Source organism: Elgaria multicarinata, chromosome 22 (genome assembly GCF_023053635.1).
Source record: "Elgaria multicarinata webbii isolate HBS135686 ecotype San Diego chromosome 22, rElgMul1.1.pri, whole genome shotgun sequence".
Taxonomy (NCBI): Eukaryota; Metazoa; Chordata; class Lepidosauria; order Squamata; family Anguidae; genus Elgaria; species Elgaria multicarinata.
The window spans coordinates 15,429,654-15,454,333 of NC_086192.1; the positions used below are offsets into that span (position 1 = coordinate 15,429,654).

At 46.7% G+C, this 24,680-nt stretch overlaps 1 protein-coding gene across 2 annotated transcripts in view; it reads left to right on the forward strand.

The window, feature by feature from the left end:
* The first annotated feature begins 4,808 nt into the window (after positions 1 to 4,808).
* P2RX1 (purinergic receptor P2X 1) overlaps positions 4,809 to 24,680 on the forward strand; it is a 61,089-nt gene continuing 41,217 nt past the window's right edge. For both annotated transcript variants that reach the window (XM_063146392.1, XM_063146391.1), the window contains exons 1-7: positions 4,809 to 5,186; positions 17,860 to 18,007; positions 19,624 to 19,695; positions 20,240 to 20,309; positions 21,589 to 21,685; positions 22,902 to 22,982; positions 23,843 to 23,984. In XM_063146392.1, coding sequence (XP_063002462.1) covers positions 5,050 to 5,186; positions 17,860 to 18,007; positions 19,624 to 19,695; positions 20,240 to 20,309; positions 21,589 to 21,685; positions 22,902 to 22,982; positions 23,843 to 23,984 — 747 coding nt within the window. In that variant the 5' untranslated portion in view covers positions 4,809 to 5,049. The remainder of the gene's footprint in view (positions 5,187 to 17,859; positions 18,008 to 19,623; positions 19,696 to 20,239; positions 20,310 to 21,588; positions 21,686 to 22,901; positions 22,983 to 23,842; positions 23,985 to 24,680) is intronic.

A 24,680-nucleotide genomic window follows, 5' to 3' on the forward strand; every position in this document is an offset into this window, starting at 1 on the left:
AGTGGATCTAGGAGGTTAGAAGACTATTAGAATCCTAGAATAGTAGAGTTGGAAGGGGCCTATAAGGCCATCGAGTCCAAACCCCTGCTAAAGGGAAGCATCCACCTTAAGGACATGCAGAAGACTTCATTCCCGGAAAAAAGCACCTGTTTTAGGGTATATTGATTTCATTGGCACCATTTCAGAACAAGGCAGTTTCCCAGAAACCTGGTGCCCTCCGGATGTTTTGGACTACAAGTTCCATCAGCCAGCATAGTCTATGGTCAGGGATGATTGGCATTTTGTCTAAATTATCTAGAGGACAACATGCCAATGAAGACAATGTTTCCAAGCAAGGATTAAAGCACTTATTCTTGGATGCACTCATGAACAACTTTCTAAAGTATGGTCTGTGGTTATTTTTATTTGGGCTGAGTCGAAGCTATTCGGTTTTTGGTTTGGTTTGGTTTGTGATGCAAAATTCTTTCAGACTCTTTTCCTGACCAGGATTTGGCATGCCTTGTGAAAATGTTGTCCCATTGGTTTATGCTGCCCCGAGGTGTTGGAGAAATCCACAATGGAATTGAATAGGTGTGAATTTCTAGGAATCCGACCTACAAATTCTGAAGTGGAGCGACTGTTCAGGAGTCACGCCGATTTCACGCATTTGCAGACCATTTTTTAAAAGCTTTCTGGAATTTTACGCAAATTTAGTCACAGAAAAATACGTGGTTGGTTTAAAAAAAAAAAAAAAAAAAAAGCTGAAAATGTGCATTTCCCTGATAAGCGAAAGCATGAAATGTGCATTTTGGGAGATTCGTGAGATTGCACATTTTCAGAAGTGTGAATTTACGCAAATGGAAATTTGTGCAAATTTGGGGAAATAGGAGAAATCCTATTCAGTCAAAGAGTGGGTGATGGAACGAAATGCCCCTAACAATCCGCAAAAGACGGAAAGGAATGTTATACCCCCAAAATAGCACATTGACTGTAAAATGGATTGAAGAATCTTACCTTCTTGTCTATCTGCGGCTTATATGGCCATGGTTCTGCCTTTGAGCTCAAACATGACAGAGACGTCAAGTAAGTGAAAGGCCTGAACGAATCAATTAGGACTTGGCCAAGGAAAAAAGTTCAGGAGGTTTGAAGGAAGGCATCGAGCACTAGAAATGTTTTGCTTGGAAACGGATTTGAAATGGTTGGATCGGAACTTTCTGGGCATGAAACACAGCGGAGAAACGAAGATCAAACGATAGCGGTTTTGTCAACGTGACATTAGCCAGGCCCTCGACTTGAAGGAAAGGTCGATAACCATCGGATGAGATGCCCAAATGCAAACTTTAAAATGCGATGGCAATTGTTTACGACCGGCCTTTTCCAGTGCACCAAGCAGGCCTTATAAAGAGAGGTCTCTCCTTGGGAGGAAATGAACGGTCCCCGACAGCATGAGATGAAGTCCTTCTAAGGAAGGTTGGGTGGCTGACCACGCCAATGCAGTGACAATAAGAAAACGGAGATATCTAAATTTAACAACAAAGCGTCTTGTACCATGCAGCCTCTTGAAGGAAAAAGGAAGTCAAGGGTCCATACCGGACCATGCTCGTTTGGAAAAGAACCGGGGTGTCCTGTGCCCTTTTGCTCCACACTCAAAGATGGGACCAGCCGTTCTGGAACTAGGGGACATTTCTGTCCTTGATGACATCTGCTATGGAGAAATGTCCCCATGTTGGGAGTATTAGGAGCGGACTTCTCTGCAGCTTTTCCTGGACATGGATAGCCTGGCCGCAGTTATCCATGCTCTGGCCGCCTCTCACTTAGAGTACTGCAATGCATTGTGTGTAGGGCTGCCCTTGAAGACAGTTCAGAAACTGAAGCTAGTACAGAATATGGCTTCTCAATGTTTAACGGGGACAGCTTGTGAGGCACCCTGTTTCGCCGGTCCTAAAAGAACATCTCTGGCTAACCGTTTGTTTCCGAACCAAACTCAAAGAGATGTGTGTGTTTTTTACAAAACCTCTAGATTGCTCGGGTCCCAGGAATATAAAGAATGGCCTGCTCCCATATGGCTTCCCATATGCCAGAGATTGAGGTTCACTGCCAATGCTGTCTGTCAGGTCCTCCTGCCAGGAGGGGTGAGGTGGAGGGTGACTAGGGAGAGGATGGTTTCACCCACGAAACCCCCATTTATGGCATTCCTTTACTGAGGCCCATTTAGTACCCACTTTATGCATGCTTAGCCAGAAAAAACTCCTACAATCCTATGCATGTTTAGACAGGAAAAAATCCTACAGTCCAATGCAATCCATGGCTGGCTGGGGAGTGCTGGGAATTGTAGGGTGTTTTTTTCTGTCAAAACATGCATAGGAGTGTAGGACTTCTTTCTGTCGGAACATGCATAGGATTGCAGCTTCAGGCATCTGCAACCCAGCAAGCATTAAAAAAAATGGAACAGAATGGAAATGGGGAAAAAGGCATGTAACTGTTGTTCCCATTTCCTTTCAGTGGCATCGCTCAACAAAACTATCAGGCAAGCCATAGGGCTTTCTGCTGCTTGGCTTTGATGTCTGTGAGGTGGGTAGCCAGGGGCTCTTTCCGACAGCTAAAAAAAAACCCTGCGCTGTCTGACCATCAGCAACCAGGAGAAGTTCAAGGTGCTGCTGTTACCACAGAAAGCCCTACATGGTGGAGTCTGGTGCTCTAATGTTAGCGGGGCGTTGATTCCCCTCCGGGTTTCAGTCAGAAGCAGTCAGAACGCTAAAGAAGTTGTCCAAAGTGTGGAGGCATGGATAGCCTTCTCCTCCAGGAATTTATCCAACCCCTTTTTAAAGCCATCCAAATTGGAGGTCATCACTACATCTGGTGGTAGTGAGTTCCATAGTTTAACTCTGCAATGTGTGAAAAAGGACTTTCTTTCATCTGTCCCAAATCTCCCACCAATCACCTCCATGGGAGGACCCCATTGGCTTCTAGTATTATGGGAGAGGGAGAAAAATACCTCCCTGTCCACATTCTTTCTTTTCTCTCTTTTTCCTCTTCTCTTTTTCTCTCTCCGTATCACTTTTGTTTTCTTTTTATTTGTTCAAAAGGCTTGTAAAAGGTGGCAGACGAAAACCTCCCCTCAAGCGCCCAGCTTTTAAGCAACAGCCAGGTCTTCCACTATTCCCCAAACCACGGACATTTCTTTTAAAGATCAGAACGCTGCCTTTGGTTGCTCGGTTTTAATCATTCCTCATCTCTTACATCTGGGGCCTGACAGGAAAATAGTGACAAGCAAAACGCTGCTTCCTGAACCAAAGACGGGGGCCTCTTCCGGTCCCCACGAAAGGGGACAAAAACAGCGCCTTACTGTTAACGGTATCTTTTCGTTCTTTTCACACACACACCCAGGATGCAGCTGTAGAAAGCAGCGCTATAGATTATGCAAAAGGCTTAAAACCCCAGCGCTGTCCTGTAACTCACTTGGAGACGCCTTCGACATTTCTGTTTTAGGTGTACTTTCACCCGGGTAAACAAAGTGGATAGATCACATGGATTTTGGATTAAAGTAGTTGAGTTGTTCTACACAAATGTGCATATAAAGGTTGGGGGGGGGACCAACCATTCTAAAGAAAGAAGTTCCAATGTCAGTTGGGTGGTAAATCCGCTCCGGGTTTCAGTCCGAACCAGTCAGAAGGACTACAAACCCCATCATAGTCATTTTTTAAAAAAATCTCGAGTTCCTCCTATCCCCCAAAAGGAATAATTTTTTGACTTTTGGTGCATCCTTTCAAATGCGGATGGAAACACAGTACCTACTCTCAGGGAAGTATAGCAGAGATGGGGAAACTGGGCTCTCCAGTTGTTGCTGGACTACTACATATGGGATTTGTAGTCCAGCAGACACCTGGAGGGGCCGACATCCCCTGACCTGGTTTCAGAGCTGGTGTGATGGAGTGGTTTTGAAAGTGTCAAGGCAAGGACCAGGGAGACCCAAGTTCCGATTCCTGCTCAGTTGTGAAAAGACCTCAGTGGCCTCAGGACAGTCACTGTGCCTCACCCAGACCCACCTCGCAGGGTTGTTCTGATGGTAAAATGGGGGAGGCAACAAGATGTTACAGGGACTTGAGGGCAGGCTGAAGGAACTGGGGATGTTCAGTCTGGAGAAAAGGAGACCGAGGGGAGACATGTGAGCAGTGTTCGGGTACATCAAAGGATGACACAGGGAAGGTGGTCAAGAACTATTTTCCACAGCCCCAGAAGTTAGGACCCAGAATAAGGGGTATAAGTTAGAGCTACCTAGATTTGGATTAAATGTAAGGAAAAACTTCCTGCTGGAAAGATCTGTACAACAGCGGAAGAGTCTACCTAAGAAGGCTGTGGCTTCTCCATCTCTGGAGGGTTTTAAGAAGAGGCCGGACAGCCAATTCTCATGGATGGTATCATTGGTTTTCCTGCACATTGCCGAGGGTTGGGCTAGATAATCCGTGTGGCCCTTTCCAACTCCACGATTCTATGACATCTGGAGTCCATACGTTCCTCAGCCCCGCTCTTGATGTGTTGAACTCGTGATGATTTATCATGACGATGGTGGTTACATCTTTCCCCCTCCAGTGTTCTTCTGAAACCCAAAGAGCAAATATTGAAGTAACTTTTTGCCTTTTCAATCAGCACCGAGTAAAGAATTGCAGCGTAACAGGAAGCAGAGAGGAGCGCATTCTGCAAGGCGTAGCAGCAGAGCAGAGCTCAGGGAGGGACGTTCGGTGACCGAGTTCAGCGTGCCCCTGCTTCTGTTTGCAAAACGCTGGGAGTCGCACAGGGTGCAGGCGTGAAGCTCAGCCGTTCATCTAGCCTTGGGGGGTGGTTTGGAGGCGATTCGATTCATTTCCTACAAACAGACCCATCTCCCGTCCCGACCCCACCCCGCAGACCATCTAAGGAGATGTAAAGTGAACTTCTGCACCCGGAGAGTTTGCTCTCTGGTACTCTCCCGGGGAAAGGCAGAAGGAGCAGACGGAAACACCGGGGAGGCGAGCGCTGCACGGATCAGCCGGGAGGCTTCCACCACCGACGGTCGGAAGGCGCCCAGCCAGGATGGGGCAGAAATTCACGACGAACCTGTCCTCGTTCCTCTTCGAGTATGACACCCCGCGGATGGTCCTAGTGCGTAATAAAAAAGTGGGCCTGACCTTCCGACTCATCCAGCTGGTGGTCCTCGCGTACATCATAGGGTAAGTGTCTGGTGGTTGGTGGCCCCACCAGAAAGATGTCCAACTCTCCTGATGGGCCACTGGTAGCCCAGTGCCTTGTTGGATAAATGCGCTCCTAGCCAAATGAATATAATGTATTGCCCTCTATTGAATCCTCGATATTTCTTTGTCATTGCATTTATATCCTGTCTTCCCCCCGCCCCCTGCATGGAAAACACGACCCCCCTCTGCTTTTATCTTCACAACAGCCCTGTGAGGTAGGTGAGGCTGAGAGTCAGTGATTGGCCCAAAGTCCCCCAGTGAGTTTCATGACTAGAACTCTGGCCTCCCCAGTCCAAATACGACACTCTAACCACTACACCTGACTATAATTGACTAAGCATGCAAATCCTATGCTTGTTTAGACAGCAAGAAGGCCTGCATGTTTACTCAGAAAAAAAAGGTCCTACATCTCCAAGCATCCCTTTGAAGACGGTTCGGAAGCTGCAGCTTGTGCAAAATGCAGCGGCCAGATTGATTTCGGGAACCAGAAGGTTTGACCATATAACACCTGCTCTGGTCCGCTTGCATTGGCTGCCCGTATGTTTCCGAGCCCAATTCAAGGTGCTGGTTTTGACCTATAAAGCCTTACACGGCTTGGGACCACAATACCTGATGGAACGCCTCTCCCGACGTGAATATACCCAGTCACTACGTTCAACATCTAAGATCCTCCTCTGGGTGCCTACTCCGAGAGAGGCTCGGAGTGTAGCAACGAGGGACAGGGCCTTTTTGGTGGTGGCCCCCAGACTGTGGAATGATCTCCCTGACGAGGCTTGCCTGGTGCCAACGCTGCTATCTTTCCGGCGCCAGGTTAAGACTTTCCTCTTTGCCCAGGCATACGGCGGCACATCTTAATCACCCACATGTTTAGGGTTTTTTTAACGGTTTTTAATGCTTTATGTGTGTATGTTCTATGTTTTAGAATTTTAAATTTTGTAGACTCGTTTTTATCTTAATTTTAGAATTTCTGTAAACCGTCCAGAGAGCCCTGGCTATGGGAGCGGTATATAAGTGCAATAAATAAATAAATAAATAAATCCCCCAACCAGCCATGCTGAAGAAGGGGTGGGGACTCCAACTCCCATCAACTCCAGCCAGCATGGCAGACATGCATAGGGTAGCTCTTTTTTCTGTCTGAACATGCATAGGATTGTAGGACTTCCTTCTGTGTAAACATGCATAGGATTGCACCTTTATTCACTGAAAGTAAATGTTTAATTGTTTTCACAGACTGGTTCAGTGGAACCGGTAGTATAGGGGTTACCCCTCTCCCAGAACCCAGCTGGGGTGGCCTCCTTTCCTGGGCACCGCCAAAATTGCGACCACAGCAGCAAGCCCCAAAATGGCTGTAGTAATATCCACATCTAGGACACAGGCTGAGAATGGACCACCCCAGGGGTTGTAGTATGTTTTACTGGAAGCTGAAGGCTCTGAAGTTTAAATCTCATGGCACAAAGCAAAATGTTTTTGAGGGTGCTTTTAAAGCACAAAATTCGGACGGAGCTACTTTTAAACGAAATCACGAATCCCTGCTGCAAATTATAGAAAGTCATTGTAATCATTTAATTCTATAACAAGCCATATAAAGTTATACCGAAATGGAAAGTAGATGCAAACGTAGTTTCTAATAACCATGTAGTAGGCTGTACTAGTATATATCTTCTTGTCCCGTTTGAACCTCCAGGGTCTTCATCAGTGGGATAAAGAGTTTGATCTCCCTTATATATATGTTCACTTCATTTATTAAAACATTTCTTCACTTCCTCTTTTGATGCATCCAGAAACTGACGGAGAAAGATAAAATTAGCCAAGCTACGCAAGAGTGACTTTCTGGTAAATGCATTTTTATCAGTTCAAATTTGTGTGTTTAATTTTAGGCGTTGTGTGTTGGTAACATGGTAGTGCGTTGTTATCTTTAATTATTATTTGCAGGACTGAATTGGATAATTAGAAACCTTTTTTCTTTTTCTTTTTTAGGGTTTTTGGCTATAGTTTTGATAAAACTCTTTATCCCTGTGATGAAGATTGCTCTATGATTATTAGAAATAACTTAGATCACTGTGTTTTTGGACTGAGTAACAAACCAAATGCCATATGGCTTGTTATATAATTAAATGTTTACAATTATTTTATTTATTTATTTATTGCATTTTTATACCGCCCAATAGCTGAAGCTCAATTAGTTTTCATACTTTATAGTTCGGATTAGTTATTTTATTAAATTTCATTAAAGTTTATTTAATGATAGCTCCAACTGAATTTTGCACTTTACAAGCCTTCTTAAACTTGTGTGTTGACTTTGGTTTAAGATAAGACCTTTATTAACCATTGTAAATCCCAGGGGCAGCAACAGAGTAACCAGGACCGCTAACATAATTTATGTGGGTTTTTATTATTATTTGTTATTCGTTTCATTTGTTCCCTGGCTTCATCCTGCCCCCTGAAAGTTCCTATTTTAAATTTTGTATATTCATTTCTATTTCAATTTTAGAATTTCTGTAAACCGCCCAGAGAGCTCTAGCTATGGGGGCGGTATATAAAAGTAATAAAAAAATAAATTCACACATCCCATTTTTATCTTAACAACAACCCTGTGAGGTAGGTTGGGCTGAGAGAGCGTGACTCACCCAAAGCCACCAGGCAGGGATTTGAACCCTTCTGAGCTTTTTCCTTTGATTCTTCTCTAACCCTCCAACCCAGTTCTCCAGAAGTTTCGGACTACAACTCCCAGCATTCCTGGCCATTGGCCATGCTGGCTGGGGCTGGTGGGAGCTGAAGTCCAAAATATCCAGAAGGCTAGTGGACACCGCAATGCCTAGTGGACACCAAATTCAGGGTTGCGTAGCTGCTCAAAAGTAGTCCTGTGAACGCCCCCCCCCCCCCCACAAATCCCAGCTTCTATCACTCAGTGGCCTTAGGAGAATCACAGCCTATTGGCCTCAGTCGCCCATCTGCAAAATGGGGACGATAATACCAACGTACCCCACAGGGCGGGTATAAACATTGCAACAAGTTAGTTCATATGGAACCATTTGAACATTCAAAAGAGCGATGTAGGAACAGCAGAACCTGACTTATAGCAAATCAGACGTCTGGTCCACCTTGTTCAGTATTGTTTACAGTGGCCTTAAAGAGGCTTCGGTACTGAACTGGGACCCACTCCTAAGTGTGTAGATGGAGGTGCCAGGCAGTACGTCCCATTGAATTCAATGAGCGTTTTCCTCTGAGTTGACATGGATGGGCTAGCACTGGAAAAGAGCATGCTGGATCTTAGCTGTGTACATGTTAGTTTGAGCCTTTTCCTTCCTCTTATGAAATGAAGTTCTGTTTTATCAGCCATATGGCTCAATCTCAAAGAGATTTATTTCTGAGTAGAAATGCAGACCAGCCTCCTTGCCCAGTTCACACAATCAAAAAAGTAGTGGATGCAAGCAGCCATTATGGATAGTCAAGCTGTGGCCGCATCGGATTGTTCAAGGCTTAAACAACTTAAATATTCATAATCACAGAATAGCAGAGTTGGAAGGGACCTACAAAGCCATCGAGTCCAACCCCCTGCCCACTGCAAGGATCCACCTCAAAGCGTCCCTGAGAGATGTCTGTCCAGCTGCCTCTTGAAGGCCTCCAGCATGGGAGATCCCACAACCTCCCAAGGTCACTGGTTCCATTGTCGTACTGCTCTAACAGTCAGGAAGTTTTTCCTGATGTCCAGCCGGAATCTGGCTCCCTGTCACTTGAGACCATTATTCCGTGTCCTGCACTCTGGGATGATCGAGAAGAGATCCTGGCCCTCCTCTGTGTGACAACCTTTTAAGTATTTGAAGAGTGCTATCATGTCTCCCCTCCATCTTCTCTTCTCCAGGCTAAACAGGCCCAGTTCTTTCTGTCTCTCCTCATAGGGCTTTGTTTCCAGACCCCTGATCATCCTGGTTGCCCTCCTCTGAACACGCTCCAGCTTGTCTGCATCCTTCTTGAAGTGTGGAACTAAGAACTGGATGCAATACTCTAGATGAGGCCTAGCCAGGGCTGAATAGAGAGGAACCAGTACCTCCCTATGGCTCAGTTTCTCTTCCCTTTTTTCCTTTTTCTTTTGCTCTTCCTTTCTATTTCTCTCTCTCTTTCTCTCTCTTTCTTTCACTTCTCTCTCTCTCTCTCTGTTTCTCTACTATCTACTGTTTCTCTACTATCCTAGAAATGTCTTTCGCTCTTTGCAAACTACAACAGCTATAAAAACCTTCTGTAATTTGTGGATTCCAAGGGGAAACGTGTGTGTGTGTGTGTGTGTGTGTGTGTGTGTAAAGAAAGGATAGATAGGTTATCAAATGATATATCTGTCTATCTACTACCCTTGCAAGGACCTCAAGGTGATGTATGTAGTTCCACCTCGATTTCTCACAACAGTCGTGTGAGCTAGATTAGGCTGAGAAATAGTGACTCACCCAGGCCATAGCTAGACCTAAGGTTTATCCCTGGATCGTCCAGGGGTCAAACCTGTTCATCTGGGTGACACACAGGGGATCCAGTGCTCAGGCAGGAGCGAACCCTGGATGATCCCAGGATAAACCTTAGGTCTAGCTGCGGCCCCAGTGAACTTCATAGCCAAGCGGGGATTTGAACTTGGTTCTCCTCAGTTCTTGTAGGACATCCTACCCAAGCCTTCCAACTTGGTGTCCCCCAGATGTGTGTGACCACAACCCCCATCATCGGCAATCAGAATGGCCATTTGCAGTCCAACACATCTGGCAGGCTACTGTAACCCCTAGGCCGCTTGGCCTGTATAGATACGGTCATACATGTCTTCCGTTTCTCAATCCATCACCCCAGGGGAGAAATAAGGCGTGCTCCGGGAAGCAAAGAGCTGTCACCACAAAACAAGAGAGTTTCCAGATACCTCTTCCAGCACACTACAGAAAAACTGTGTGCATTTCAAACAGTGATAAATAAAGGGCGACCGTTTTAAAATGGTGTCAGCCAAAAATGTACACCAATGCTCCAGGGTGTTTACAAGCGCAAGAGTCCTTTTGGATGTGATAATGATAAACGTCCTACAGCGTGAACATCCCAGGTTCGCTCTTCATATATCTGCCATCTGCTCTTCATACCATCCTCCGTCCCCAGCTTAGCTCTTCATATATCTTCCATCTTCAAACAACTTCCATCTTCATAGATCTTCTCAGGTACCTCCATTCCTACAAGAGATAAGTGAGCTAAAGTTGGACTGGTCATGGAAATCAGCTGAGATTCCTCCAAAGAGGAACTGGAAATACTGTAGATGCCCTACAGTTCGTTAGTTAGTTTATGTGTTTCTTATATTTCTATACCGCCGAATAGCCCAAGCTCTCTGGGTGCTTCACAACAATTAAATCCAAGAAAATCCATCGTAAAATACAATATAAAATACAATTGTTTAGCTTGGGAAAAAGGGGCTGAGGGGAGACATGATAGAGGTGTACAAAAGTGTGCATGGTATGGAGGGTGTGGACTGAATGTGGACAGGGAGACATTCCTCTCCCTCTCTCAAAATATATAGTTCCCAACTGGGGGTCATCCCATGAAGCTGATGGATGGGAGATTCAGGACAGTTAAGAGGAAGGACTTCTTCACACAATGCGTGGTTAAACTATGGAACTCACTACCACAAGATGTAGCGATGGCTACCAATTTGGATGGCTTTAAAAGGGGGCTGGATAAATTCCTGGAGGAGAAGGCTATCAAGGGCTGGGCACGTTTAGCCTGGAGAAGACTGAGGGGAGACAGGATAGCACTCTTCAAGGACTTGAAAGGTTGTCCCACAGAGGAGGGCCAGGATGACTTCTCGATCCTCCCAGAGTGCAGGACACGGAATAACAGGCTCAAGTTAAAGGAAGCCAGATTCCGGCTCAACTTCAGGAAAAATGTCCCGACTGTTAGAGCAGTATGACAATGGAACCAATTACCCAGGAAGGTGGTGGGCTCTCCGACACTCAAGGCCTTCAAGAGGCAGCTGGACAGCCATCGGTCAGGAATGCTTTAAGGTGGATTCCTGCACTGAGCAGGGGGTTGGACTCGATGGCCTTAGAGGCCCCTTACAGCTCTACTATTCTATGGTTCTATGATTCTTTGGCTACTAGTTCCGACAGCTAGGTGTAACCTCCAGAATCAGGCAGAAAGCCTGTGTACACTAGTCACTGGGGAATCCATTCTGAGTTACAGTCAAAAGCAGCCAGAAGTCAAAAGGAGCTATCCAATGTGCTGAATGCATCTTGAGGGTACGGCTCAGCAACTTGGATCACTCCTTTAAAGTTCTAGATGGTTCTGACTAAAACTCTGAATGGATTTACATCCCCACCGAAATTGGAGCCAACAGCCTCCGTCATGTGTGCACCAGTTGCTGGGGAACATGGGTGGGAGGGTTCTGTTGCACCGTGTCCTGCCTTGTGGGTCCCTGGCTGATGGCTGCTTGGCCACGGCGTGAACAGAGTGCTGGACTAGATGGACCCTTGGTCTGATCCAGCATCAGGACACTTCTGATGTTCTGATGTTCTTATCGCTGGGAGCTTTTAAAAGAGACCCTGAAGCGTTATTTATTCCAGTCTGCATTCAATGCTTTAAAATCATTCTCTGCTGCTATTGCTCTGGGTGTGTTTAATTGTAACTTCTTTTTGGAATACCATAAGCTATCTTGTCAGGGCAGTGCATCCTGAAAGGCAGGTTAAAAGTCTCAATAATAATAATCATAATAACAACAACAACAACTTCTTGGGTCATCCCTAACCATTGGCCATGCTGGCTCTAAGGCTGTTGGGAGTTGTAGTCCAAAACACCTGGAGGACACCAGGTTGGGAAGATGGGCTTGGCTTTTTTTCTGAACCTAGTCCAGTTTTAGAAGCTGCCCCCCCCCTCCCTGCCATTTGCTGTCGCCCTGGGGAAAACTACAATTCCCAATGGTGTCATTCTTCCTAGCGAGCACCAGAGCAAAGGCTCCTGGTGAGATCAGATCTTCCTTCCTTCCTTCTTCCTGAGAACTGGATCCTGGCAAGACGGAAGCCCTGTGGGTGAGTGGTTCCCGAGTCCGGGAGACAGGCTCATGGCCTGTTCTGGATGGGGTTGCTCTGCCTCTGAAAGAACAGGTTCGTAGTTTGGGGGTACTCTTAGACCCATCTCTGTCGTTGGAGGCTCAAGTAGCCGCCACGGCTCGGAGTGCCTTTGACCATCTTCGGTTGGTTCACCAACTACGGCCTCTGCTGGACAGGGATAGCTTGGCCACGGTGGTACAGGCATTGGTAACCTCAAGATTGGATTACTGCAACGCGCTCTATGTGGGGCTGCCCTTGAAGCTGCTCCGGAAGCTGGAGCTAGTGCAGAATGCTGCAGCTCGGCTGTCGTCTGGAGCTGCCCCTTTCCAGCATGGAACTCCTCTGCTGAGGGAACTGCACTGGCTGCCTATTCGCTGCCGGGCCAGGTTTAAGGTTCTTGTACTTGTGTACAAAGCCCTAAACCACTTGGGACCAGGATACCTGAGAGAGAGAGTGCCTTCTCCCTTACCAACCTGCCCAGTCACTGAGGTCATCCGAGGGCCTGCTCCTGGTGGTTCCACCTAGATCCATCCTCTGATTGGAATCCACCAGGGGAAGAGCCTTCAGCGTGGTGGCCCCCGTCCTGTGGAACTCCCTGCCTCTGGAAGTCAGGCAGGCTCCGACCTTGTACTCCTTTCGGCGCCTCCTGAAAACATCTTTATTCCAAGAAGCCTTTCTTTAACATACAGCCTTGGATTTCTGTTTTTTGCTTCTTTTTAAATTTTGTTTTAACTTGTTTTATTCTGTTTTTATTTTCATTTTACCTTGTACACCGCTCCTAAATTTTTTTCAATGAGGAGTGGTATATAAATATTCTAAATAAATAAATAAATAAATAACATAGAGTTGATGGAATAGCCAAGAGTATGAAACCACATTCACACACTAACAACATAGCATTGGCTGTCCACCAACTGTATGTTGCAATATGGATGTGTATTCTTGGGTTGATTGTGTTGTAACACACATTTGCACCTCAATGAAGTGTTAAGGATATCCTGATCATGTGTTGTAACAGATGATGCACATAGACCATTGATACTATTGTAGTAGAATATACATCTTTTATATCACAGTAGACTCTTCTGTTGACTTCATTTGTCACACTCATAGGCTTTTAAGGTTTGGATCCTTATTATTATTTATTTATTTATTTATTTATTTATATAGCACCATCAATGTACATGGTGCTGTACAGAGTAAACAGTAAAATAGCAAAACCCTGCCACAAAGCCTTACATTCTAATAGAATCATAATAAAACAATAAGAAGGGGAAGAGAATGCACCAAACAGGCACAGGGTAGAGTAAAACTAACCGTATAAAAGTCAGATCAAAATCAAGTTTTAAAAGCTTTAGAAAAAAGAAAAGTTTTTAACTGAGCTTTAAAAGCTGCGATTGAACTTGTAGTTCGCAAATGTTCTGGAAGAGCGTTCCAGGCGTAAGGGGCAGCGGAAGAAAATGGACGAAGCCGAGCAAGGGAAGGAGAGACCCTTGGGCAGGCGAGAAGCATGGCATCAGAGGAGCGAAGAGCACGAGCGGGGCAATAGGGTGAGATGAGAGAGGAGAGATAGGAAAGAGCTAGACAGCAAAAAAACACATTATATGGATTTTGATTCCTGAACTAGACATTGAAAACCTGGACACTGCACCCAGCCGAAGACTCAGGACAAAGTGTGAGATTTTATGGGGATGTCTATTTCATGGGGATGTCTGGCTCGGCCGGATAAAGTAAACATCCTATAGTATGGGAATTTCCTACCAATGCAAAACTTTTCAGACATTTCCGGCTCGTAATGTCACTGGCATTTGCCATCGCTCAAGAGGCTGGGAACGAGAAGCCCAGCAGGGAGTCAAGGGGGCATTAATTTTAGTCCCATAAAATAAGTTCTGTCATCCCAAAGAATACATGTTTCTGCTGGAGCAACTGCAATGGGCGTGTTGCCAGCTTCTGATGAGAAGGCATCTCTGCGTGAGCCAAGAAACACAGTCCTACAGATGTTCCTGGGCTTCTCATGGTCTCACCATTCTCACCAGTCCTACAGATGTTCCTGGGCTTCTCATGGTCTCACCATTCTCTTGGACACCAGGGAAGGAGGAGGAGGAGGCTATTGTTGGGACTGCCTTCTCAGTGGTGGCACCCAGGAGTTTTCTAACCCAAATGATTGGGCTGACTTCCTCCCTATCTTATTACTTTCCTCTTAGCAGGTTTTGATCTAAAACGATGTTGATCTGAAACGATTCTGGTATGTATGTATTTAGTTTGTATGGGTATGTTGCTGTTGTTTTATGGTGTTTACGTCGCGTTTAGGCTACTGCAATGCACTCTCCATGGGGCTACCCTTGATTTTTTTTTGGGGGGGGTAGGACAAGATAACCTGAATGGGGCCCCTCCCTGCTTGCTTGACAGGCAGAGATCCAGGGAGGTGCCAGACTACAGCCTACTAACAGCAGCCCTGTCTGGAAAGTTCAACTGGTGCCAAATGTACCAGCTAGGCTGTTAATCGGCACACGATTTTGGGACTATATCACACCTGTCTTGAAGGACCTGTACAGCTTGACCATTTTTTCTGGGCTCAATCAAGACATTGGTTTTAACCCTTAAAGGCCTAGACACCTCAGGATTTGGTTTTCTATAGGACCGCCTGGCATGTTCTGAACTTGCTCGGTTATTAAATTGAGCAGGAGGAATCCTTTCAAGGACACCCTCACTTACAGAGGCTCACTTGAACTCTACAATCCATCCCCACTCTGCTTGCAGAAAAGGTGTCAAGCTTTTCAACTTGATCGCTGAAGGGTGCAATCTTATGTGTGTTTAGACAGTAAAAAGATCTACAATCCTATGCATGTTTAGATGGTAAAAATCCTACAATCCTATGCATGTTTAGACAGGGGGAGAAAAAGTCCTAGCTGGCTGGGGAACCACCTTGGATAAATGGCCTGCAATCTCTTCGGGTCGCACAAAGTTTGTGGGAAGAGTTGGCAGGTGGAATCCTAACACCAGCACCCCTTTCCCCATACATGCCGCACTGCCTGATCAAAGCTATACCCCGAAGTTCTAATGCAGGTTATATTTAGTAAAAACGTAAAGTATTTCAGCAACTAATTCCACTTCAGTCTCAAATGCCATACGTGGCCTTGACCTTATCCTCTTTTTCCTTGGGGTTTGTGTGTCAGATTAATTTCCCCCGGCCTCAGATCTTTTCCTTCTTACTCTTTAACTGGTTTAATTTAAAGTTAAACCACCAGCAAATCTACAGGGCTTAATTCAATCCTGGCCAGCCACGGCGTCTGTAAGGAAAGCCGTTTCTTTCTAGAGGAAATCAAAGACCCAGTTGGAAAGATCTCCTTGCATCTGCCAGGCTAAAAAAGGAGAGAAATCTGTTTTCTTGCTACGAGGCTGTGGGCTTTATTCCCGTGAATCCTGGCACACAAAGCGAATGCTTTCAGCAAGGACTCATCGCGGTCCCACACTACGGCAAGACGGACTCCTTTTAAGGGTTAATCCTGCCCCATCTAATAGAAATCACTTCTTCCTCATTTTCCGTGACAGCAGAGGAGATATCACCCAAGGGTTGGGCGTACGTCTGGGTCCTAGGGATTTTGTCCGGTGGGTTTATTTGATTTTTTTAAAAAATACCTAACATTTCTTCCAAAAGGGGACAGGGAGAACTTGAGATTTATTTATTTATTTATTTATTTATTTATTTATTTATTTTTAAAAAATGGATCTGGGAAAAAGCAGAAGTGACACATTAGTCTGTCCCTACAGGGCCGGCCCTGTAGTGAGGCAACTGCCTCAGGCAGCTGAATCTGATGATGCAGCGAGTGGAAATTATGGAACTCACTACCACAAGATGTAGAGATGGCCACCCATTGGGATGGCTTCAAAAGGGGGTTGGATAAATTCCTGGAGGCAAAGGCTATCCATGGCTACTAGCCCTGATGGTTGTGTGCTACCTCCAGCATCAGAGGCAGTAAGCCTGTGTGCACCTGTTGCTGGGGAACATGGGTGGTTGGGTGCTGTTGCACTCATGTCCTGCTTGTGGGTCTCTAGTCAACAGCTGATGGGCCACTGTGTGAACAGAGTGCTGGGCTAGATGGACCCTTGGTCTGATCCAGCAGGGCACTTCTTATGTTCTTATGGAAGCAAGATGTTGGAGCACAGAACTGTGTGTGTACCAAATTGCCTATCCTGGGCCCCAAGAGCTATCTTAAGAACACCAGAAGAGCCCAGATGCTGGATCAGACCGAGGGTCCATCTAGTCCAGCACTCTGGTCACACAGTGGTCAACCAGCTGTTGACTAGGGCCCAACCAAGCAGGACACGTCCTTGTCCTCAGGTGCAATAGAGCAGTGGTTCCCAATTAGCTAAGTACTGGGGACCCCTTGTTTTTCAAATGCCAAGCCATGGACCCCCTACTTTTGAAAATTATGTTATCTCTATGTGCGAAGCAATTTTTTGGAAAAAAAATAAGGGGTAGCCCCTAATAAGCAAAGGATTTTATGTATACTAAAAAACAGACCATAAAATTTGTGATATTACCATGAAAAATGACAATGATTTAGTTAGGAATATAAAGACGGATTTAATTTTACTAACGTCTAGTTTACAATGGAACAAATTATGACTTGTCGAGCAGCTACTAAACCTAAATGCGATGGGAGAAATCCTGCCTTTTTTTTGTCTCGAACAATCCCTTCCACATCCGGTTCAATATTTCCTACTTTTAATCTCAATTCTGGATCCACGTCGAGCCGATTTCGATGCTTGTTCTTCATATAACAAAATGTCGAAAATGTTTGTTCACAAAGATATGTGGAACAGAAGGGAACGAGATGTTTCAAAGCTTTTTCACCCGACTTCTTATAATCAGGAAAAACCTTCGTCCAGAATTGGTCCAGTCTATATTCTTTGAAAAATGATTTCAGTGAACCATCACACAAGTCGCGTCAACAAGTGCATCTCGCTCTTCCGCAGAGAGAGTTGTTAGTTGTACGTCACCACATTCAAAAGGATTCCTTCTCCATGAGTTTTCCGGATTAGGTGCAGGGAAGGAATCTCTGAAGCTAGCCGCTAAATCACACAGGTGCTTTTGCGCATGACGTCACCATGGAAGCAACAGAGCACGGGAGACGGCGTATTTTCTTTTATTAAAATGCGGACCTTGCAGAGCTAATATGTGAATGGTGCCACGGACCCCCTGGGTGCGTTACGCGCTGCAAACCATCAATTGGGAACCACTGCAATAGAGACAGCAGCACTGAAGAAAGATTCAACTGCCATTCGGGGGTGGGGACACAGGAAGCATCTTTTCCTTTTCCTCAGGAAGCAAAATGTCTTGGGCCCGCCCCATTTAATGTATTATTATTGTGGTTTATTGCCAAGGAAAGGGGTTTTCTGCCTTATATTGACTCAGGCCCTTGGTCTACCTGGCCCAGTCTTGTCAACACTGACTAGCAGCAACACCTCTCCAGGGTTTTGTCAAGGAGATTTCCCCAGCCCTAACTGGAGATAGCGGAAATCGAACCTGGTACCAAACTGCTTTTACTTCCCACACTTATGAATGATTTTCTTCTTCTGGCTTTTCCCCCTAGATGGGTGTTCCTTTACGAGAAAGGGTACCAGTCAAAGGACGGTATCATCAGCTCCGTCTCGGTGAAACTCAAAGGCTTCACGCTGACCAATTCCAGTGAGATGGGACCCCACATATGGGACGTGGCCGATTATGTGTTCCCGCCCCAGGTACGGAATTCGGAGCTGGGGGACGGGTGCGTCCAAGGCACACACCTTTTCCCCTTCGTTTTCTCTCTGTCTCTCTCTCTTCGTTAAAGGGGAACAAATACAAATTTACCTTTCAACAAATCTATGGAGCGACCACACTTGGGATACTGTGTACAGTTCTAGTTACTGCACCTAAAAGAAGAAGGAATTATACAGCTGGGAAAAGTGCAGAAAAGGGCAACTCAAATGAGCAGCTTGGAAAAAAGGAGGCCAAGGGGAGACCTGATAGAGGTGGACAAAATGATGCCTGGTGTGGAGAAGATGGATCAGGAGACATTTTTTTCTCCCTCTCCCATAATACTAGAACCCAACGGGTGAAACTGATGGGTGAGAGATTCAGGACAGATTGAAGGAAGGACTTCTTCACATAGCACAGTGTTAAACTATGGAACTCACTTCCACAAGACGTAGTGATGGCCACCCATTTGGATGGCTTTAAAAGGGGGGTGGATAAATTCCAGGAGGAGAAGGCTATCAAGGGCTACTAGCCCTGATGGCTAGGTGCTACCTCTAATATCCGAGGCAGTAAGCCTGTGTACACCAGAACCTGCTTCATTCGGACAAGCTCTTGCAGGCTGCATTTCAGTGATGGGCGGTGCCAGAAGAAAAAGTGGGCAGGGCCAAAAGTAGCAAACCTCCCAGTGTATTGTCGCTTAAAGGTCTTCCCTGCCGGTCACTCAGCCTCAGGGGAGGCATTTCAACCTTTTAGAAAGGGGAGGGGGATATACAAAAGCCAAGAAAGGCCCAAACGATTGGTGGGGTTGAAGAAAGGGTGGCCAGGGGAGGGGGCGTGGCCATTTGGGGACACACCCACCCACCCCAGAATGTTGGATTGGGAGAGCTGAAATTAGCCCCTGGTTTTGAAGTTTAGTTATTTATTATTAATTTATTATTGCATTTATATCCTGCCTTTTTTCCTCCAAGGAACCCATAATCCTCCTCTCCACTTTATCCTCACAACAACAACCCTGGGAGGTGGGTTGGGCTGAGAGTCTGTGACTGTCCCAAAGTCGCCCAGTGGGTTTCCATGGTCGAGTGGAGACTAGAACCCGGGTCTCCCGACTCCCAGTCTAACACCTTAGCCAGTATACCACAATGGCTCTCACTGGTTCCCTAGCCCTGTTTTAGAGAAAGCTGGCTGCTTCCTTTCTCAGGACAGCGGCTGAGAATCATAGAATAGTAGAGTTGGAAGGGGCCTACAAGGCCATCGAGTCCAACCCCCTGCTCAATGCAGGAATCCACCCTAAAGCATCCCTGACAGACGGTTGTCCAGCTGCCTCTTGAAGGCCTCTCGTGTGGGAGAGCCCACAACCTCCCTAGGTCACTGATTCCATTGTCGTACTGCTCTAACAGTCAGGAAGTTTTGGGGGTTTGGGGGGGTCTTCCCTCACCAAAAAAAATAATATTGGGAAGGAACACTACTCCCTTTCTAAATCGCTTGGGTCTTTGTGCCCACTTCTCCATTGGGAAGAGGGTGGGGAGAAGTTACGTCAGGGACTACCAGCCGTTCTCCGGATGATCAGCAATCGGTTGTCAGTAGTTTAACAACAGCAAGTAAGACTTGTCTCCCTGTCTAGGGGGACAGTTCCTTCGTGGTGATGACCAACTTCATTATCACCCGCGGTCAGAAACAGGAAGCGTGCCCGGAGGTAATTGGTAGTTTATTATTTTCATCTACATATTTACTTTTTAGTGCCCTGTTCTGGTCCCCAGGGAGGAGACCACGGGGCTCAGGGCGGCAAGGCAACCCGGATTTTGCAACACCAAGGAGGGCTCTTTGCAACCCATGGGCTTCCAACAGGATCAGAAATGGGATGGAGGCTTTTTATACCTGGACAGCCAGGTATAAACCTCTCTCAGGCTCCACCCCCTACCTGGCTGAGTGGACAGCCTTAAAGAGGCAGTGCAGATCTCTGACCAGGGCTTAAGGCAGAGAGATGATGGGATTATTTAGCCATGATGCCTCCTGTTAGAAAGGCAGTTAGCAGAGAGAAAGAGAGAAAATCAAGAGGCAAAACAGAATGAGCGTTGACCAATAGGTTACCTCAGCTTTCCCCAACCTGGCGCCTTCCAAGTATGTTGAACTACAATTCCCATAATCCCCAGCCCGTGTAAGAAGCCAAAGGCGAAGTTATACCTAAAATGCACCCTGGTTATTGAATGGCTCCCTTTTCTTTTCCTTTCTCATCTCAGAACCCGGAGGCAGGGAAGTGTGATGAAGACGGGGCATGCACTGAAGGGAAATTCCTTCGTCGGGGTCAAGGTGAGAAAGCGCACCTGGGAGCAGAGAGCCTGTCTTGCAAGACACTGGGTGGTTTCAGCCACTCTTCATATTTCTTGATGTGTGTACTTATATGCAGCGTTATGTCCATTCCCAGCAGTTGCGCAGCTGGGTCATTTTAGACCAGTGTTCTTCACTGCAAGGCTCTTCAGTCCTCTCTTTCTCTTATCTGTTCACCTTCTCTCTCTCTCTCTCTCTCTCTCTCTCTCCAGTATCTGCTCACTCTCAGCAGGGGCTCTCTAGTTTTGCCTTGGTGTTTGCTTCAGTAGCGGCTCAGAAGCTGTGATCTGGGCTACTGGGAAAACCTTCAGGGGTTGGGGAACCGGGAGACCTGCCTTTCATCAGCTGTAAGGAGGTGGCAAAGAGGAGCAATCAGAAGAGCCGAAAGGCAAAGAGCAACGCGACTGGCTAGCTGCAGTGGTGCTTTGCACAGGCGCAGAAGAAATTGAACGCACAAGCGTGAGAGAGATCAATGTGGAGCTGCAATGGGAGACATTGCGGTGCTGAGTAGAGTTGAGCACCTCTTTAGTGTCCAGAAAAAGATCCATCTCAAGCCAAGGTCCGAGTGAGTCTGCTGGAATTTGCCCTCCTCGTCACTTACGGACTGAGCGATGGGTTGGGATGTCGTAGGAATTGTGCACGTTTCTATCTGCGCAAGATACGGCTCGACACGCACACACATAAATACGCCACACACAAAAAAGTCCCTGGAGTTCAGGGGAAAGCCACAAACGCAAGCCGAGTCAAGCACGCTGCAGAACTTCTGCGAGGCAAAGGAAGGATGGATTTCCTGGCGACAGACACCCACCCACCCACACACACACACACTGATGAGGTCTTGTTTGAACAACATCAAGGGGTGTGCAGAGGAGAGGAAAGGTGGCCCTTGTGGCCTAGGAAACGCACGCCCCCCTCCAGCAGCCTCAGGGCTGGGGTTTGAAGCTAAAGTGTCTCTTGCATGAAAAATAGTGAAGACAGCTGTTTCAGACCTGGACTTACTGGTCTCAAGGGGCTCCCGTTTAAATGCCCATGTTGTGTTATTTCCCTCCCGGAGCACACTGCTAACGTTTCTCTTCCCTCACCCCCTTATGGGTAAGGCAATGCTGCGGGTGCATGCATTGGGATGATGGGAGTTGTGGTCTAACACATCTAGAGGGCACCAGGTTAGGGAAGGGGTGGTCCAGAGACTCCACATATATCTTGCCGGCCTCTAGAGTGATCATCTCTTACTCACTGCCCCATGCCCTGTGTCTTCCTTCAGGGATCATGACCGGGAGGTGCGTGAATTTTAGCCGTACGGCGAAGACCTGCGAAATCTTTGGCTGGTGCCCAGTGGAGATTGATGACAAAGTTCCAAAGTAAGAAGGGAGGGCTCTGTTTCCTCCTCCTAATGACACTAGTCCTCATTGTTTCACAAGAACATGGGATATTGTCTTAGACCCACCTCTGGAGAGTACTAGGCTGGAGAAGATTACCTAATGCGTTTCATCGCAGCAGTTAAAGCTGCAGGAGCCCTTCCCTCTTGACCAGATGCAAAAGAGGGCAGGGCTCCTGCAGCTTTAACTGTTGTGATGAAGAGGGCATTTCACAGATGTTGCACGCCTACAAAGGACACCTGCTGAAATTCCCTTTTCTACACAACTGTTAAAGATACAGGAGCCCGGTCCTCCTTTCCATATGGTCACTCTAGGCAGGCATCATAATTGTTGCTCAGCAGAGCCACCGCTGTGAATGGCCAGAGGGTGGCGCTGCCGTAATTGGGTACACCTCTATGGTGTTCTCCCTTTTCTCCGAAGCTAAAAAGCCCCAAACGTTGGTAACCTTTCCTCGTAGGTGAGTTTCCTCCAGCACCTGGGTCATCTTGGTACCTGTTTCCTGCCCCTCGGCACTCAAAGAAGGCCCCCTTGTAGTGGGGCAAAAGTAGTGCCAAAATGGGGATTATGTGGTGCAGCTGCAACGGCCGTTTGCCCCTCACCTGCTGCGCTACACACCTGAGGATCTGCACACCTGAGCAGGTGAGGGAGGGGGCAAACGTCAGGACCACAGAGGGAATGGTGTAAAGACTCTCCCTTCCTCCACTCACTTCAGTGAGAGGTTTACAGGGCAATGTCTGGTCTTTGAGATAAAAGATGGCAGCCATTCAACCTGGCTGAAAAGCAGAGGGACAGGGGGAAAGCCGGGCAGTTCCACCACCTCTGCTGAGACACCAGTTTTGTCCCTTCCTCAATTGGGCAGCAGCCCCTCTAGCACGCTACCTGAAGTGCTTTCATCCCAGCTCAACACTATAACCAGAACTTGCTCTTTTCCTCCTCCCGACCCATACCTTCTTCCTTCCATGTCGTGTCTTCATTTTCAATTGTACGCCTGAGGGCATGGACTGTCACGTTGCTATGTCAGCTGCTCTGGGAGCGTTTTGAGCTAAAGGGTGGGGGGCATGAATGCTTTAAGGAAGGAAGTATATAAATGGCAACCCACACAGGCATTCTAACACAACTGAATTCCAGATTTGATCAATGGGGCATGATGAGGAACCATTCCTCTTTTCCTGTGGCCACCAATGCTTGTGTCTTACAGACCACCGCTGCTTCTAGCAGCCGAAAACTTCACCTTATTTATTAAGAACAGCATCACTTTCCCCAAGTTCAAAGTTGCCAGGTAAGAAAAAGAATCCCTGGGATGACAGAACACGGTCATTTTGACCTTCTAGTTCAGGTGTGGGAGGCTTCAGACATGTTTCGAGAGGAAAACATCCTACAATCCTATGCATGTTTAGACAGCAAAAAGTCCTACAATCCTATGCATGTTTAGACAGTAAAAAGTGGGCAAGGTGTGTGGACTCACAGCTCCAGGGTCTGAACACTGTCTGTGACCCCGGATCTGGGAATCCGAAGTATCCTATGGCCGCAGATATTGTCTAGGGTTCATAGGATTGCTCCCTAAATAGAGCAATCTGATAGAAAAGCGGAAAAAACAAGTCTGAGGATGTAGGGAAATAATTTTTTACTCTTCGAAGTAGCCCAACACGTTTCAGCCCTATGGCATATATTTCTGGCCTTCTTTGGGGGGCTATAAAAATATTTTTATTAATACACATTTATAAATGTGAACATTTAGAAATATAATATCCATAGACATGCTACTTCTATGTTTATGTGTGCTTTCTTAAAATTTATAAATAGCCGGCAAAGATCTCTGAACCCGGCTGCTGGTGGATGTTCCTTTGTCTCACTTTAAATAAATATCTGAGATACAGGAATACAATGGAATTTGCTTCTTCTGCCCTGATGCTCAACATATTTACTTTGGACTGAGTAACATTTTGTGGCCAAAAGGCAGGCTATTTTTAAAAAAGTTAAAATAATAACCTGAGCAAATAGTAACCCTTTTACTATTTGCTTGATGGTGGGCCGGGGCAGGGCGTCGGTTAGTAACTGGCAATTGTAAACCGACCCCCAAACAAGAAAGCAAATCTAACAAGACAGAGGTCCTCAGGTTTCACTTTTACTTCCGTGCAGGCGCAACCTTGTGGAGAGAGTCACCAAGGCCTACCTGAAAAACTGCACCTATCACAAAGTCAGAGATCCGCTGTGCCCCGTGTTTGAACTGGGATACGTGGTGAAGGAATCCGGCCAGGATTTTCCCTTGGTCGCTGAGAAGGTGATGACACTAAGGATGCTGGGTCAGACCATCGGCCAGGGATGAACAAGCAGGACACGGTGCAACAGCACCCTCAAACCCATGTTCCCCAGCAACTGGTGCACACAGGCTTACTGCCTCGGATACTGGAGGTAGCTCATAGCCATCAGGGATAGTAGCCCTGAGTAGCCTTCTCCTCCAGGAATTTTTCCAACCCCCTTTTGAAGCCATCCAAATTTGTTTTAAATTTTCACCTCTCCATTGACTGCAGGCCCTTGAGTCAAACCCATCCCTACCAATCTGCCCACCCCAGCCTTCCCCAAATGGCCACACACCCTTCCTCGCCCCCTCTGTTGTTTAGTGCCTCCCCAGGTTTCATGCAAGTTTCCCTCCTGCTAAAAAGGTTGAGATGCCTCTCCTAAACCTTACTTGCTGGTGAACAGAGCACGAAGCTAGACTAGGCTGGCAATCTTGCTATTTTGACCCCGCCCCTCCACCTTCAGCCACACCCCCTTTTGTCTTCAGCAATGACCATCACTGGAAGGCGCCTCCACGCACGAGGGCTTCTCCAAAAGGAAACGAGCTATCCATGGTGCTGAACCTTAATCAGTTCAGTATCTTGGATGCCCCCTTTAGAGCTTTGGCTGGTTCTGACGGAAACCCAGAATGGATTCATAACCCCACCAAGAGCTGAGCTGAGCTGAGCAACAGACACCT